General features: G+C 34.5%; 1 protein-coding gene and 3 pseudogenes across 1 annotated transcript; 1 reads left to right on the plus strand and 3 right to left on the minus strand.

The window, feature by feature from the left end:
- Nucleotides 1-847: 847 nt before the first annotated feature.
- Nucleotides 848-1,571, minus strand: LOC120200828 (vacuolar-processing enzyme-like). The gene is made up of 3 exons (XM_039201577.1): nucleotides 1,392-1,571; nucleotides 1,023-1,229; nucleotides 848-942 (listed from the first exon to the last, which is right to left on the minus strand). Exons 1-3 carry the CDS (start codon nucleotides 1,551-1,553, stop codon nucleotides 892-894), a joined length of 420 nt encoding a protein of 139 aa, XP_039057508.1. The 5' UTR covers nucleotides 1,554-1,571; the 3' UTR covers nucleotides 848-891.
- A 1,889-nt stretch (nucleotides 1,572-3,460) lies between these two features.
- LOC120181107 lies at nucleotides 3,461-6,083 on the minus strand (annotated as a pseudogene).
- Nucleotides 6,070-18,795, minus strand: part of LOC120200837 — a 36,214-nt pseudogene continuing 23,488 nt past the window's right edge.
- On the plus strand, nucleotides 15,235-16,451 carry LOC120200882 (annotated as a pseudogene).

The raw sequence follows: 18,795 nt of genomic DNA on the forward strand, positions 1-18,795 counted from the left end.
ATTCTATTATTTTATACACTATCCCTAACTTAAAATCTTAAATTATAAACTTTTTTAAGTACCTAAATTATAAACCCTAAACACTAAACTCTAATTTAAAAAATTTATAATTTAAGGTTTTAAGTTAGGGTATGATATAAAATGGTGCATTTAAACAACTTTGAGAACTAAATTGATGAAAAAATACGATAGGAACACAAATAATAAATTGGATCTACTACAGGGGCAAAAATGACCTTTGTATTTTTATAAAATTACATTGCTAAATAAATATTAGTCTCAACTGCGATTTAACCTATATATTAGTTTCATTAAATATATATCAAAATCTTAAATTGACTTGGTGGTAGAACATTTAGTTTTTCTTTTCAATGATGTATTAATGTGATATTTACGTTGATAATAGTCATTATACAATTGTGTCGTTATTGAGTTAATGACTCAGTGATATAATCGAAACAAAAATTAAAGTTAATATTATAATTAAAACAATAAAAAGTTCAATGATATGAACAACACACCATCTAAATCGAAACAAAAAATAAAGTTATTATTATAATTAAAACAATTAAAAGTTTAGTGATATGAACAACACATCATACACGACAAAATTTATCTTTTTAATTAAAATATTTTAATATTCATCATACATCATTTATATACAAACAATACTGTCTCGTGGAACATATCCTAACCATATTTACATAAATTAAGCAGTCTGGTATAGACTTGCTCCTACTCATAATTTTAGAAATAAGCAATCACATGAACAATCATTTAAATGCAGCTCCAACGACTGGTAGGAATGCTAACACAAGCATGTGCCGATGCCTCGACCATCTGTTGCGTCTGAATTCCGGCATTGCAGATGTTTGCAAGGGATCGCATGTGTTACATCCCGTACTGGGCTAGGGATCCACAATGTGTCTCGAAAGTCCTCGCCTGTTTAGATGAATGGCATGTTGTTTTAAAGTAGCAAGAGAAAAGGAAGTTAAGAGAGACTGAGAGTACAGAACATTCACCATTTTCTCAAGGCATTTCCAGTCGTTGACGAGTGGTTGGCCAGCTGGTAGAACGGCGCTCAAAACTTCCGGTCCTCTTTCGATGCCGAATAAAAGTTTGCCAATGAGTTTCACACTGTTGTCTATATGCATTCTATGAGACATGGCTTCAACAAACTCCTTTTGGGCTTCCACCTTCCTAGCAGAGCCCTCGGGTGCCCTGCGATACTGCAACGTAGATTCGAGAGAAAGCTCCAAGTTAGATGGGTTCTAAAACTAGCATAGTGTCAGCTTTCGAATCTATAAAACAAATGTAAACATCTTACAATCATTCCGAACGAGATCATTTTAAAGAAAGAGATGCAAAACGAGAAGAACTAAGACACAAACCTTGTGCCAAAACTGGACAAGATCGTCATCACGCTGACTAACAGCTTTTGTAGGTGGTTGCAACGAGTTTTCGTCAACGAAGGTGAAGTTATCATTAGAAGGATTTGTACCCAAGTATGCAAAGAGACTTCCCTTGCTAAGCCCTATATCACCATATTGCATGACACGAGAACCGTATTAAATTAAATTTAATCATTTTTCTAAAATAACGAAAATACAATCGGCCCTATGTGGCTTAGTGCGTCCGCTCATGACTATAGTGCTGAGGTCGCCACAAATATTTTTGAAGAAAACACATATAATTATGATTTGACATTTGAAGATAAGTGGTTATTTTTAAAGGTTTAGGGTTTAAAAATTATTTTTTTAATTCATTTTTCTCGAGATTATTGCTAAGGTCGTATTAAATGACATTTACCGGGTAATATATCAGTTGGGCACTCTTTTCCCTTATTAGGCCTAGATGAGGTTTTTAATGAGGCGTTCCAATCTTTCAAAAAAAAGTTTGTAAATTAAGATTTAAAATTTATGGTATAAAATTTCTATATTCGAACTATTATAAGTAGAAACAATAATAAATGCTAGTACTAAGTTTTAGAGATTAATTAAACTTTTAAAGAATTAAATAGTTTCGATGATAATTTCTACTTATTTTTAAAAGATTAACCATTTATTTGAAACAAGAGGTTTAATTAAAAAAAAATAAATCACGGGATCAAATTAAAATGTTGAAGAATTTAAAATTTTAAAAGGGTCAAATAAATTTTTTTAAAGGACTTGAAAGATATTTCTACTCTCACCGTTATCATATTCATCTGCCCCTAAGTAGAAGTCAATCATTACAAAGTACATATCAAATATAACTTAGTTAGAATAACTTTAGGCATGGCCCCGTGATGACGAAATTTAAATCATATATAAATATAGATATAATCAAAGGTAAAATACACAAATGATCCCGACTATAGAATAATGATTTATTCATTCCCTTGACTATTTAAAGTTATAAAATGATCCTTTGACTATATAGTATTACTTTTATAGTCCATTGACTTTTAAAAGTTATAAAATGGTCACTCGACTATTTAGTATGTTTCAAACTCATCATTTTTTGTTAAAATTTTGATGGCAGTATGAGTTGTACGTTAAGCTGCTGACTGATATATGATAAAATATGATCTCATAATCTTAAATGACTATTATATCTCAGTCAACATGTTAACGTCTAGCTCAGACGATCGTAATTTTTAACAGAAAATGATGAGTTTAAATCATTTTGTAACTTTGAATAGTTGAGGATATTGTTCTAATTAATTATATTTGTTTTTTTTTTCAAGAAAAACTTGAATGAAATTTCAGGGTATCTTATTGTCAAAAAATACATTTCAGGGTATCCAATGGAAGTTTTTGGATTTTATCAACTATATATGTGCTTATCTAATCAAGTAGTTTATTGATGACATAATTTCCTTTAGAGTTAATTGCATCATATATCCTCAAACTATGACCCTCATTTCAAATTATTCCTTCAACTTTTAAACATTCCAATTTCATCTCAAAACTATGACTCTCATTCTAAATTAGTCCTTAAACTTTTGAACATTCCAATTTCATCCCTAAACTATAAATATCATTCTAAATTGGTCCTAAACTTTTGCATCTTCAATTTTATACCAGAATTTGTAATCCATTTCAATTATAGTTTAACCTAAATTTTTATTTTTTTCCAAACATATAATAATATAACTTGGTCTAATGATTTTATTAACAAATGACGTGATTAGTATATACATATAATTTAAGATTAAATTGAAATGTTTAAAAAAGTTTGGGGGACCAATTTAGAATGAAGATTGTAGTTTGAGGATGAAAATAAAATGTTAAAAGTTTGAAAACTAATTTAGAATGATAGTCATAGTTTAGGGTGAGATTGAAATGTTTAAATGTTTAAAGACTAATTTAAAATGAGCGTCATAGTTTGGGGACATATGATGGAATTAACTTTCCTTTATAATATATGATCAAAATATCTACCAATTTTATATGACTAAGAAGGTCGACCAACTAGTTTAGGTCTCCTCGGGCAAGAAACTTGGTTGTCGCTTGTTTTGGAGGAAGAGACAAACCGCCGTACAATCATCCACTTTCGAAGATGGAAACCTCCTCTTCCACGAGGTGGTGGCCGCCTCCACCACCGTCCTTGCCGCTTCATGCTCACCTTTTGTCTCCATCACCATGGATGCAACTTGGTCGTTGTTTAGCACATCCCATACCTAACATCCCCAAAAAAAACTTTTTAACTTCATTATCGTATATTTATTAGCATAAAGGTTAATTCCACCAAATGACTTCAAATTACCACATATATTTTAAGTTAGTCTCTAAACTTTAAAACATTTCAATTAAACTCTCAAAATATTAAGATCATATTAATCAAGTCCATTTGTCAACTAGCCAAGGGTTAAACCCTCAGCATATTGAAAACACGTGGATCAAATTGTAAACATGAGTGTTCTTATTTAACTGACAACGTGAATCTAACATGTAGGAATGACAAGAAATCAGGTTGGATCGGGTTTTTAGTTAACTTAAATAGACTTGAAAAATATATACCCTTCCAGAACTCGACCCGACCCAAAACTATATTTCACACGATCCTATCTGACCCAAAAATATATAATATCCATTTGACTCTAATCTGACCCGAATTTTTAGAATATAAATCTAATCCGACCCGACCCAACCCGGTATAAAATAATGACTTAATTAAAAAAATCAATAGATAGAAGAGGTATTATAGCAATTATATATAAATTTATTTGAAGAAACTACACTATTACCTCAGGTTGGGTTGGGCCGGAGTTTTTCACCCTTCACTCGAACCCGACCTGACCCACCTCACTACTTTAAAAAATTTGACTCGACCCGACCTCACTCCTTTCAAAAATTCGATTAAATCCAACTTCGATTGTTATTTTAAAAATATTTGATCCTATCGGATCAAGTCAAAATCGGTTTCATGTTAAATTGTCAATTATTACTTAAAGAGAAAATAACCTCATTGACCAAAAATGCCTTATAATATATGATTTTAACAAACTTTTTTTGGATTTGCCAAAATGACCAACTAAATCGCAATGCGATCGATAATTCGCAACGTGATCTCCGGTATCGCAAATCAGTTTCCAGATTCGCAACGCGAACTTGGACTATCGCAATGCGAATATGTAAATCGCAATGCGAACTTGAACTATCGCAACGCGAATTTCGACTATCGCAATGCGATAGTCGACTATCGCATTGCGATTTACATATTCGCGTTGCGATAGTCGAAGTCCGCATTGCGATTTATTCCAAATTCGTTGCGATAGTCCAAAATCGCAACGACTGGTGGTATTGCATTTGTTTCTTAAGAATTTTATCTAAAAAGATAGTATTCGCGCGGACGTGTCGAAGACATGTATTACCACGACCACGACCACGACACGGACGGCGGCGGCGCGCGAGAGTCTCCCTTGTTCTCTATCACTCAACAAGGAAGTGGGAAAGCCAAGCCTTAAATATCATTCCCAATAGTGTTTCCAATACTATGTGGGATTTGAGCATTACCAACACTTGTTCCCAATACTATGTGGGATTGAGCCTTAAATAGTGATATTATTTTTGAATGTTTTGCTTAAAATTGCAATAATCGCGATTGATTGTAGATTGACTTTTAATTATGACATATTTAATCGTATAATACTAATGCAATTGGTTGCTGATTCAGTTGTTTTAAGGTACATGATTGTTAATTGTTTCCTAAATAATCACATTATATTGGAAACAAGTGTTGGTAATGCTCAATCCCACATAGTATTGGAAACACTATTGGGAATGATATTTAAGGCTTGGCTTTCCCATTTCCTTGTTGAGTGATAGAGAACAAGGGGGACTCTCGCGCGCCGCCGCCGTCCGTCTCGGGTCAGGGTCGTGGTCGTGGTCGTGGTCGTGGTCGTGGTCGTGGTAATACGTGTCTTCGACACGTCCGCGCGAATACTATCTTTTTAGAGAAAATTCTTAAAAAACAAATGCAATACCACCAGTCGTTGCGATTTTGGACTATCGCAACGAATTTAGAATAAATCACAACGCGAACTTGGACTATCGCAATGCGAACTTGGACTATCGCAATGCGAACTTGGACTATCGCAACGCGAACTTGGACTATCGCATTGCGATTTACATATTCGCATTGCGATAGTCGACTATCGCATTGCGATAGTCGAAGTTCGCGTTGCGAATCTGGAAACTGATTTGCGATACCGGAGATCGCGTTGCGAATTATCGATCGCATTGCGATTTAGTTGGTCATTTTGACAAATCCAAAAAAAGTTGGTTAAAATCGTATATTATAAGGCATTTTTGATGAATGAGGTTATTTTCTCTTACTTAAATTTCTCTTAAATAGGTGGGCTTAAGAGTTAAGAGTTACCCCATCAGATGCGAGGACAATGGAGTGATCATTCGGAGTCAAGTGGTGATAGGAGACATCAGGGACTGCAATGATGCCATGGTTCTTGAGTCGGAAGTCCCCAAAAGCTCGAGACATGGCTAAGCCAGCGAATCCTCATGGGGCAGCCACACTCGCTGGATATGTGGTTCTTCCTTCAACGCAAGCACCCTACCCTTGCAATTCCTTATCCTCTCCGATTCACCTGCACCCAATACAATTCATCAACAAACCTCTTTTATAGGTATCATAGACCCGTAGGGATGAGTATAGCGTAAAATTTTGGAAGGGTGTTTGAGAAAGGTCTACTTGTTAGTTATGAATAAAAATTTATTACTGACAGCTAATAGATTTAATGAATGGGTAAACTATGCATTTAATATCTAATCTATCAGATTTGATATGTTTTAGTATCTAAAGTTTTAATTTTTTCAAAATTACGCATAATGTTTAATTTTTGTTTCATTTTAGTATCACACCGTTAAAAACTTAATGCGTTTAGTACTTCAACTATTAGTTTTGGTTCTTTTAATTTCCTAAACTTTCATTTCTTTCAAAAATTAACTTTAAATTTTGAACAAGGGTGCTGATATGAAACAAAAACTAGACTTTAAGTATGATTTAAAAAAATTAAAAGTTTAGGTACTAAAACGGACTAGAACTGATAATTTACCCTAGATTTAAAGAATTAATATTTGGGGCTCGAGTCATGGGACTTACTCGGTAAACCTCAGATCAGTTGTTAATTGAACACCCTTGATCCCATTCTCTGTCATTGTTCCCAGCACAGCCCTTGAATCGCCAAGGTTCGCGATAACAAGATCTTCACCCTATTGGATGGAAGAAGAAAACATAATTAATAGACCAACAGTCGTATAATTTGCGAAACAACTCAAGAACATCTAACAAAACAATGTCTCAAAATTTTCCCCTGCCTGTCTAACGATGACAACAGCGGTTGTTCCACTGGTGGCGCAGTCCAAATTCTCTTGCAGCTTAATCTCCTTGTCCATCACCTTGAACGCACTGACGCAAGCCTTTTTCCATTTGAGAAAATCCTTGCCCGGTGCGGTTCCACCGTCCTTTTCCGCCGCTGTCTTGAGCTTTGCTAGAGTAATATTTTGGCTTAACAATAGCGATGGCAGTCGATTTCTCACCATGCTGCTCACTACATGACCGTTCTTTCCATGACCATCGAAAACACCACAAAATGCTCCACCTTCAATTCCGTAGTCCTTCAAGAACAAAAGATCGTGGTTTTAGTCCCTCTATTAAGCAGAATTTTGCGGTTTAATCACCCTAATTTTGCATAACCTACTCCCTTTACTTTTATAATATTACTATTATGTACAAATCGATAACCCCATTCTACTCTAATTTGGCATAATTCGATCATTAGATTAATATGTATTTTTTTATATTGGCCGAACATAATTGATAAATTTTCATGTGACCTTGATGATATGATTGAAAAACAGTACACAAAAATTCACATAATCACTTTCACGATAACAATTAGGGTAAACTACATATTTAGTACCTAAATTATTAGTTTTGACCTATTTTAGTACCTAAACTTTCATTTTTTTCAAAATCATACATAACGTTTAGTTTTCATTTCATTTTAGTACCCAATTAAAAACTTAACGTTAAGTTTTGAAAATAATTGAAAGTTTAGGTACTAAAACAAACCAAAATTGATAGTTTAGGTACTAAATGAGTTATTTTTTAAAAGTAGAGTAATAAATTGAAACAAAAACTAAACATTAGGTATGATTTTGAAAAAAAATAAAAGTTTAGGTACTAAAACAGACTAAAACTGATAGTTTAAGTATTTAATACGTAATTTACCCTAACAATTAATAGTGTTATAGGCTTATGTAAAAAAATTTAAACGAAAAACTCATGAGCCGAGGAGGAAGCTCGCAAAACATAAAAGTTTTTTGGGTAAACTACGCATTTAGTATCTAAATTATTAATTTTGATCTATTTTAGTACCTAAACTTTCAAATTTTCCTTAATCATACCTAAAGTTTAGTTTTTATTTCATTTTAGTACCCGCTGTTAAAAACTTAACACATTTAGTATCTAAACTATCAATTTTGGTCCGTTTTAGCCTAAATTTTCAAATTTATTTCAAAAGTTAACGTGAAATTTTGAATGGGGTACTAAAATGAAACAAAAACTAAACTTTAGGTATGTTTTGAAAAATGAAAGTTTAGGTACTAAAGTTGATCAAAACTGATAATTTAGGTACTAAACGTGTAATTTACCCATAATAATAAAGGAGTTGCAACGGCAAACCTGAAAAAGGATGGCAGAATCCTGGTTAAGTCCTTTGGATCCTTGTTTAGAGTAAAGAGATCCAAGCCTTTGAATCCCAAAAGAACCAATGTTTTCAGGCAGGTAGAGAATATTTCATGGCAATAATGTTCTTCAGCTTCATCATGAATCTCTGAAGATGCGGCAATGGATATGCAGATTCCCATCTCCAAAGACTCTGAAACTGTCTCCTCAATGGTGTTCTCAAAGTAATGATAATCACTATAATATATAGCAGTGTGTAAGTGGCTCTCAATTCAGCTGAAACCACACTCCAATTCATTAATTATTGGACTAAATTGTCTAGCATGTTATTTAATTGCTGTTGTTATAATAACAGGGGCGGACCAATGTGGCTCACAAGGTAGCATCTGCATACCCATTTTATTTTAAAAAATACCAATAGTTAGTATATTATATCAAAAATAAAAATTATGCACACCTTTTTTTTATTTTTTTGACTTTTCTGCTCAATTTTTTTGTTGTTGAAATTTGTGCACACCCTTTATATTAGCTTCAACGTTATATTTACTATAAGAGCTATAGGACAAATGGGTTTTATTTTATTGGGAAGAATTCAATATGATTGTATTCTTTTCAAGTTTAAAAAAAATTCTAATTTAAAAGAAAAAGGTTGATGAGACCATTTTTCCTTTTATTGGGGGCACTTAGTCTAATGAGTTAGTGGGTTATATAGTTAATTAAAAAATCGTATTGAGTACTATGACACTTAGTTGAAATTATCAAAACACCATCTATTTTTCTATCCTATTGGTTGGATAAAAGTATAGTACAAAATTCAGCTATTACTAAATCTTCTCTTTTACGTTTTAGTTCAAATCCACAGGCTCCGAGCCTCCAAACCCCACTGCTACTCAATTCTCAGTCTCTTGAGCCTAAACCACCAGCCACGACGACGTTCATCGATGATTTTCCGACGAATTTCCTCAATCAAGCTACACGTGAAAAGAGCATGCGAGGAAATAGCATTTTCTAAAATGAACATCGTGAAGAATAAGTTACGAAATAGCATAGGTGATCAATTTCTAAATGATTGTTTGGTCACTTAGATAGAAAGAGATGTTCTTGTCCAAATTGATGATGAAAACATCTTGAAACGATTTCAAGGAATGAAAGCTCGTCGAGAACAATTGTAATTGTTTATAGTGTTTAGTAATTTTTTGTGCATTTTGAATGAATTGTTATTTTGGATTTTTAATTATGTAACTTTTTTATTAATGAATATTATAATATTTATTTTGGACTCCTATTTTTTAATTCTTGGATCCGCCACTGTATAATAAGCTACCCCAAGGTTCACTTAAAGAGGTGGATTCTTGTTAAAATCAGTATTTTAAGTTATTAACCCATCAATCAATATCTATAGCTTAAGTAAGAAGAGGAATTGGTGCAATTTGGTTTTAGTCCCTCTATTATAATGAAAGGTGTTAAATCAACTAAATTCAAAATTAAAATTTAACAAGTATTTCATCCAAAATATGAAATAGATTTTTTTTGAGAAGTATTTAAATTAAGGGTAAAGTACATGAATGGTCCCTCGACTATAGAGTATTGATTTATTGAGTCTCTTGACTATTAAAAATTACAAAATAGTCCTTTAACTATAGGATATTGTTTTTTAAGTTCTCGAATAAAGTTGCAAAATGGTCACCGACTATTCATTGTATTACCAACTCGTTCTTTTTCGTTAACAAATTGACGATAGTTTGAGCTGTATACGGGCATGGGACCTAAACCAGACAGGTTCTGACCCGACCCCATCGAGACAGTTTTTTTTAATTTCGGGTTCGGGTTAATTTTTTAAATATGATGTTTGGGTCGGGTCGGGTTCGAGTTTAGGGTGAAAAATACCTGACACGACCCGACCCAAAAAATAATTTTACCTTATATATTTAGGAATAATTACAATAATACCCCTCTATATTTTATTTTTTCAATTAAGTCACTATTTTTATTGAATAAAAATAATATTTTTATTATTATTTCGGGTCGGGTCGGGTGAAATCTTGTTTCATGCGGGTCGGGTCGGGTCGAATCTCAGGTGGAGAAGTCATTGTTCTCGAGTCGGGTCGGGTGGACCAAAAATCCGACCCAACCCGACCATGCCCATCCCTAGTTTGATCTGTACGTTAACTTGCTGACCGAAATATGATAACCGTTTGAGACTCTGGGTTCATATTATATCATATCTCAGCCAACAAGTTAACGTCCAACTCAAACTGCCATCAATTTTTATCAGAAAATGACGAGTTTGGAACACAATGAATAGTCGGGTGCCCATTTTGTAACTTTTAATAGTTAATGGACTTAAAAAATCAACGTCTTATGGTCGAGAGACCATTTGATAAGTTTTGATAGTCGAAGGACTCAATAAAACAATATCCTATAGTCAATGTACTATTTATGTTATTTACCCTTAAATTAACAAAGACAAAAAATATCATTAGAACATCCCTACTTACATATCACCCATTGAATGGGACTACTAATGAAACTCGAATCTTTATGCTTATTAAGATTCTATTGAGAATTCAACTAACTGAACCGACCTATGTTCGTAAGACGTTATCACTTTTAACTTATCGATAGCCATATAAAAGTGGAAAGATGGTAAGAAAAGAATACATAACTTAAATCACAAAATTGAACATTAGAAATGGACTAAAACCACATTTAGACCTATGTAATATATAGGTGCATTAACAACCATATATAGTCCATTTTTCATGTCTAAAAGAGAAAATAACTTGAGTGAACCAAAATGCCTTATAATATACGATTTTAATCAACTTTTTTGGATTTGCAAAAATAACCAACGAATTCGCAACGCGAAAACCAAATTCGCAACACAGTTTTCGAATTCGCAACAAGAATTTACATTTCGCAACGCGAATTTACCGAAAACAATGATGTTTTACCTCTATAGGTAAACGCGGTAAAAAAATCATGATATTTTAGGTAGCGCTTTACCGAAAACATAATTTTTTACCGCGTTTACCTATATAGGTAATTAGAATTTCGCAACAATTTCGTTTTCGCAACGCGAATTTTGAATTTTCGCAACTCGATTCTAAGTACCTATGTAGGTAAACGCGGTAAAAAAATCCGGCCAAAAAATTATGTTTTCGGTAAAGCGCTACCTAAAACATCATTTTTTTGACTGGATTTTTTTACCACGTTTACCTATATAGGTAATTATAATTTCGAAACACGAATTTCATTGCGAAATTTAAATTATTGTTGCGAATTCGAAAACTGTGTTGCGAATTTGGCTTTCGCGTTACGAATTCGTTGGTTATTTTTGCAAATCCAAAAAATGTTAGTTAAAATCGTATATTATAAGGCATTTTGGGTCACTCAAATTATTTTCTCAATATAATATTACAGATTTCCTTACTTTTATTTCGATTGGTACCTATATTATAGTATATATGCAACTATGCATGTTGTGGGTGTACACCATTTTTCGTGTCATATAATATATGCATTAACACAAAATTTTTGAACGGATGGAACAAATAAAATTTTAAGGTGGACACCATAAATAAAATAAGGAACTAATCGAAGAAAATTTAGTTTTAGAGTGGGAACTATCAATAAAATAAGGAAATAATTCAAAAAAAAATTCAAATTTCAGGATAAACATGTACCCACCATCAAATAAAAGTGGCTCCGCCACTGGGTGTGGGTCATTTGGTTGGAATAATTAAGGGTTTGGGGAGGCTGACAACTTGACATTTGACGAAGTAATAGCGTGTAAAAAGGAGGACCGGATCCGATCCAAGGCTAATGAAGCTGGTTAACGTTAAAAAGCTGAGAAGATACTAAAGAGTGATGAACAAGCGAGGGAATTTGATTGGAAGAAGAGGGTAAATGTTGTTAAAGGCTTGGCTAATGCTATGTCTTATATGCACCACGACTGCTCCCTCCCATAGTCCATCGGGACATTTCAAGAAAGAATATTCTGCTCGAATCAGACTGTGGCTCACGTTGCAGACTTTGGCGCTGCTAGGCTTCTAAAGCCTGACTCATCCAATTGGACCCCTTTTGAAGGCACTTTTGGTTACTCGGCTCCAGGTATGTTTTTTTTTTCTTTTCATTTTTGAAGTCATGATCGTGTACTTGAGCAATGCCTATTCTTTTGTAGAGCTTGCTTATACCATGCAAGTCAATGAAAAATGCGATGTGTTTAGCTTTGGAGTGCTGACATTGGAAACACTAATGGGAAAGCATCCTGGGGATCTGATATCATTCATGTCATCATCTTCTTCTTCACATTCTCCATCATGCTCATCATCAGCAACCTTGGGTCATTTATCACTGAAAGATCTGTTAGACGAGCGTCGTCCATCTCCGAGGAGACAAACAACAGCAGAAGTGTTCCTCAAATTTAAACCATAAAGTTGATCAGAAGAAGAAAAGTAAAATTGTGATTGCAACTGTAGTCCCTATTTCATGCACACTACTACTTGTATCCATTGTCCTTGGGATTCTTTATTCTTCAAAGCTAAGAGAAAAGCATACCGAGAACACGCCACAGGTTGTAGTAAGTGATGATATGTTTGCAGTTTTCAACTTTGATGGGAAAATGGTGTACGAAAACATCGTCGAAGCAACTGAAGAATTTGACTCCAAATACTGCATTGGAGTAGGGGGACACGGAAGCGTTTACAAGGCACAATTGTCTAATGGTCAAATGGTTGCTGTGAAAATGAAAAGGCTGAAAATAATGGTACTTAAAAAGCAGGATATGAAGCAGGTGGTCACCCCCATAAGTTTCAACCCTGATGAAGACGGTGCTACCCGGTTGGCTGCATGCTTGAAATGTCAAAGGGTAGTTAGCTACAAATGTAATACTTTTTCTTCGTTCTTAATCATATTCACAGCAACTAGTTTCACTTTATAGTTGAGTGTAACCGATACTTCTCCCTGCAATTTCAAGCCATGATACCTTTTGCCAACAAGTTAACATCTTCATCATTCAGGGTCTTCTTCTTTACCCTGCTGCAGCATTCTTCTTGCCATGTCTTTTCTTCTGTTTCTGCCACTTTTAGAGATGACTCATCGGCAGGACAGAAGGAAGCCGATGCTCTTCTAAAATGGAAGGCCAGTCTTGATGCTCAAAGCCAGTCATTCCTCTCTTCTTGGGATGGAAATGGCCCCTGTAACTGGACCGGGATCATTTGTGACAAGTCTACAAGGGTAAGCCATTTAAACCTTTCGAGTTTCGGTTTGAAAGGTACGATTCATGGTTTTAACTTCTCTTATTTCCCCAAACTTACTGTTGTTGATCTAAGCTCCAATCATCTCAGTGGAACCATTCCATCAGATGTTGGTAAGCTATCGAGATTAACATACCTCGACTTGTCTTCCAATCATCTTTCTGGTGAAATTCCTGCTTCTATAGGAAACATGACAGACCTGCTGTTTCTTTACTTATACAAAAATGGACTCTCTGGTTCTATACCTCAACAAATTGGAATGTTGATGTGTTTGAATGGACTTGACCTCTCTGAAAATAATCTGATCGGTTCTCTCCCTCCATCTGTTGGAAATTTGGCCAACTTATCTTATCTTAGCCTTTTTAACAATAAAATTTCAGGGTCCATACCTAAAGAAATTGGAATGTTGGGTTCCCTTGAAACGCTTTATTTGTACAACAATAGTCTTATTGGTGAAATTCATCCTTCCATTGGAAACTTGACAAACCTGCTGTTTCTTTACTTATATAAAAATGGACTCTCTGGTTCTATACCTCAACAAATTGGAATGTTGAAGTCCTTGAATGGACTTCACCTCTCTGAAAATAATCTGGTGGGTTCTCTCCCTGCATCTATCGGAAATTTAACCGATTTATCTGATCTTCGTCTTTCTGGCAATAAAATTTTGGGGTCCATACCAAAAGAAATTGGGATGCTAGGTTCTCTTGTTAACTTAAGGCTGTTGAACAACAGTCTCAGTGGTTTCATTCCAGCAGAGATGAACAATCTTACAAATCTGAAATCGTTGCAACTCGGCGAGAACTACTTGACTGGCCGTTTACCACAACATGTGTGCCTTGGTGGAGTACTTAAAAATTTTACTGCATATGGAAACTATTTCACAGGTCCAATCCCCGAGAGCTTGAAGAACTGTACCAGCTTATATAGAGTTCGGCTTGAACACAATCAACTCACAGGGAATGTATCTGAAGATTTAGGCATATACCCGAAACTGAACTATCTTGATCTGAGTTATAATAAATTGGTTGGTGAGCTATCGTCAAATTGGGGTCGGTGCCACAATCTAACAAGTCTAAGGCTCTCGAACAATAATATATCCGGTGAGATACCTTTGGAACTTGGAAAGGCGACTCAGCTACGAGTATGCGATCTTTCTTCAAATCATCTAACCGGGGGCATTCCAAAGGAACTGGGAAAGCTGAAATTCTTGTTCAACCTTACGCTGAATGATAATCATCTCTCGGGCAGTATTCCTTCAGAAATCGGAATTTTGTCTGCACTTGCTGGTCTTAACTTGGCTGCAAACAACTTAAATGGCTCGATTCCACTATGGTTGAGCAAGTTCAAGACACTCTTGGAACTAAATCTGAGTGCCAATAGATTCAGTGGAGGAATTCCTTTTGAGGTTGGTAGCTTTTCTTTTCTTGAAGTTCTTGATCTCAGTCACAATTTGTTGATCGGTAAAATACCGGAGCAAGTTGGGAACTTGAAATCATTAGAAAAGCTGAACCTCTCTCACAATAAGCTCTTCGGTCGCATTCCCTCAACTTTTGATGGTATGTTAAGCTTAACATCTGTTGATATATCCCACAATCAGTTGGAGGGTCCTCTTCCACATGCCAAGGCCTTTCGAAAGGCTTCATTCGAGGCTTTCAGAAACAACAAAGGCTTGTGCGGAAATATCACAGGGTTGGAATCATGTTCATCAAATTTAAACCATACTGCTGATCAGAAGAAGAAAAGTAAATTGTGATTGCAATTGTAGTCCCTATTTCATGCACTACTACTTGTATCCATTGTCCTTGGGATTCTTTATTCTTCAAAACGAAGAGAAAAGCATACCGAGAACACGCCACAGGTTGTAGTGAGTGATGATATGTTTGCAGTTTTCAACTTTGATGGGAAAATGGTGTACGAAAACATCGTCGAAGCAACTGAAGAATTTGACTCTAAATACTGCATTGGAGTAGGGGGATACGGAAGCGTTTACAAGGCACAATTGTCTAATGGTCAAATGGTTGCTGTGAAAAGGCTTCACCAACTTTCAGAAGATTGGGTGGTAGATCAGAAAGCTTTTAACAGCGAGATCCAGGCCTTGACCGAAATACGCCATCGGAATTCTGAAGCTTCATGGTTTCTGTTCCCATCCCCGACACATTTTTGGTATACGAGTTCTTGGAAGGGGGGAGCCTGGAGAAGATACTAAAGAGTGATGAACAAGCGAGGGAATTTGATTGGAAGAAGAGGGTAAATGTTGTTAAAGGCTTGGCTAATGCTATGTCTTATATGCACCATGACTGCTCCCCTCCCATAGTCCATCGGGACATTTCAAGCAAGAATATTCTGCTCGATTCAGACTATGTGGCTCACGTTGCAGACTTTGGCGCTGCTAAGCTTCTAAAGCTTGACTCATCCAATTGGACCCCTTTTGAAGGCACTTTTGGTTACTCCGCTCCAGGTATGTTTTTTAAATTCTTATATGCTGTAATTGTTCTGAATTTAGATGAAGCAAATTGTTGAACACAATCTGAAGTCACAATCGTGTACTTGAACATGCTTATTCTTTTGTAGAGCTTGCTTATACAATGCACATCAATGAAAAATGCGATGTGTTTAGCTTTGGAGTGGTGACATTGGAAACGTTTATGGGAAGGCATGCCGGAGATCTGATATCTTTCATTTCGTCATCGTTCTATTCACTCCCTCCATCATGCTCATCGTCATCAGCCTTCGGTCATTTACTAGTGAAAGATCTGTTAGACGAGCGACTTCCATCTCCGGGGAAACAAACAGCAGCAGAAGTGGTCTCCATTGTGAAAGTAGCATCACAATGCTTACATGCCAGTCCACAATCTCGACCGAGTATGCAGCAAGTTTCTCGGGAGCTGTCGGTTCGTAATCCACCCTCACTGGAGCTGTTTCACAGGATAACACTAAGCCAATTGCTCGACTCCAGCAGTTATACATCTTAAAGGCTCCGAATGGAATTACTCCCTTTCCCCCCCCCCCTTGTTTCCTGTTCTGATTCTGCATTTCCTTGATTTGCATGTTCTAATCACTTGTTCCCATTAGTTTGTATAATTTCAAGCTCTTTTTCTGGGCCTGCTGTGTACAGAATGCTTTCCAAAGTTTGAAGTGCAAGTCAATCTCATATAATAAATTAAATATAATAAACATTATATTACCTCCTAATGTCTCTCACTCTGCTTTATATAAGAAGTATTTAATATATAGATAAATAATAAAATATATAACTATTTTTATAATTATTTAATAATTATTTTATAATTATAATAATATAATATAATAAAATATTTATAATTTGTATTTCCATCTACTTTTTTTATTAATATATTCTTATTCTTATATCAATTAAAACAAATCATTATTAATTCGATAAAAAATATTAAGGTAAAAGTCGTAAAATATTTTGAATAAAATAATAAAAATTCTAATATTTTACAAAAAGTATGTCTTGTCTACAAAATGTATGTATCTTTATCTTGCACCTAAATTCAATAGACATTTTACGCATCGGTTCGGTACGCCTTGCGTATTTTAAAAGTCAGTACAGAAGTAATAGTTGGATTGCGTATTTTAAAAGTAAGTCTAGAAGTAATAGTTGGATTGATGATCTGCTTTGACTCGCAAGATCAAAAAAAGGGTAAACTACACAAATGACCACCCAATTATGACTTTGGTTTCGAAATTACCATCATTTTTAATTTTTTCACCATGACCACTGAACTATTTAAGTGGTTTCAATATAGCCACACGTAGTTAACATTTAACGGAAGTGTTTAGGTGGCAGTTAACAAAATTAGTATAATTAGGGTGTGGGTCCTTATAAAGTTATGTATTCACGACTTTGACACCCTACTTTGTTTTCTTCCATTTTGGTCACTAATTGTATATGATTTGTTTCCTTGGATTTTCAGTTATTGAAATTTGATCCCAATTTTGTTTTTAATTTGTCTAATGTCTTAATTTGAGCATTAACTTTAAAATTTTCACTTGGGACCCAAGTTGGATTCCCTTGGATGTTAAAACTCATCTTCACTTATTTTCACTTCAATTCAAAAATTGACACATATCATAATTTGATTAGAGAAATAAATTTCTTAAGTTCAATTAAAATTAGGACCTAATTAAAAATTAAGAATTAAAGTTAATCTTGGTGATCAAATTGATTAATTTTAAAATCTAGGGGATTTAATCTATAAATTTAATACATGACTAGAATAAAAGATTTTAAAGTTAATTCTAAAGTTAAGATATTATACGAATTAAAAACATAATCGAGATCAAATTGTATTAAATGAAAATCCAAGGAAACAAACCATACACAAATAGTGACCAAAATGGAAGAAAACAAAGTAGGGTTCCAACACCGCGAATACGTAACTTTACAAGGGCTTGTGCCCTAGTTATACAAATTTTGTTAACTGCCACGTAAACACCTCCGTTAAATGTTAACGGCATATGGATATATTAAAATCATTTAAATAGTTTAGTGTTCATATTGACACAAATTTAAAAATGATGATTATTTCGAGACCAATACCATAGTGGTGTGGTCATTTATGTAGTTTACCCCAAAAAATAATGGAACGAAAAAAGCAGGATATGAAGCAGAAGGTCATCCCCATAAATTTCAACCTCAATGAACACAGTCCGACCTGTGATGAGTGCTTGCAACCGAAACTTTTTGCTGGTCAATTCTCTTGTTTTATGAACTTTTCACTACTGATTTAGTTGCATTTGGCTTATTTTTTGTGCAGAGAACATGTTTACAAAAATTGGAAGCAAAAGGGTGGTGCGTTCTACAACTTTTATTGTTTTCTGGTCGCGACTAGAGGCATGGGCACGACATGAATCTGACGTGGCAATTTCTAAAAGGTTCGGTCAGCACGAAGTTTCTGGAAGCCGCCTAGTCATCATTATCCGAGAATATTTTCTAGGATTTTAGTTTACAATTTTGAAACTTAAAAACATTTGAATTATTTTGATTTATCTTCTTTTCATTATCTTGTTATTTTTAGATTTAAGAAGCCTATAAATACCCTTAATGGGTAAGGATTGAACATATCATCTTCTTACTTTTGTTTTTCGACATTTTCTATTTTAATTAAAGTATCCATTTTCCTTTTTACTTTCTGTTACTTTCCAAATTTATTTTTATTTTACAAATCTATGCTAAGTATGATCATCAATATCATGTTTAGCTAATTTCCTCGCGCCAAGAGCTAGTAATAAATCGATTTTATTCGTGAGAATCGAACAAAGCGCTTAAACTCCTTCGGGATACATTCTCATTTTTCTGGATAAAAGAGCTTGGCAATCGGTC

The sequence above is a fragment of the Hibiscus syriacus genome, unplaced genomic scaffold (assembly GCF_006381635.1).
Source record: "Hibiscus syriacus cultivar Baekdansim isolate YM2019G1 unplaced genomic scaffold, ASM638163v2 tig00000340_pilon, whole genome shotgun sequence".
NCBI classification, from domain to species: domain Eukaryota; kingdom Viridiplantae; phylum Streptophyta; class Magnoliopsida; order Malvales; family Malvaceae; genus Hibiscus; species Hibiscus syriacus.

Bases quoted from the DNA above. Each gene is read 5' to 3' on its own strand.
- LOC120200828 (XM_039201577.1), bottom strand. From the start codon at position 1,553: ATGCAATATGGTGATATAGGGCTTAGCAAGGGAAGTCTCTTTGCATAC. The intron at 1,230-1,391 runs GTTTGTGTCTTA...TCTACGTTGCAG, and splicing joins TTGTCCAGTTTTGGCACAAG to TATCGCAGGGCACCCGAGGG. The intron at 943-1,022 runs GTGAATGTTCTG...TCATCTAAACAG, and splicing joins GGAAATGCCTTGAGAAAATG to GCGAGGACTTTCGAGACACA.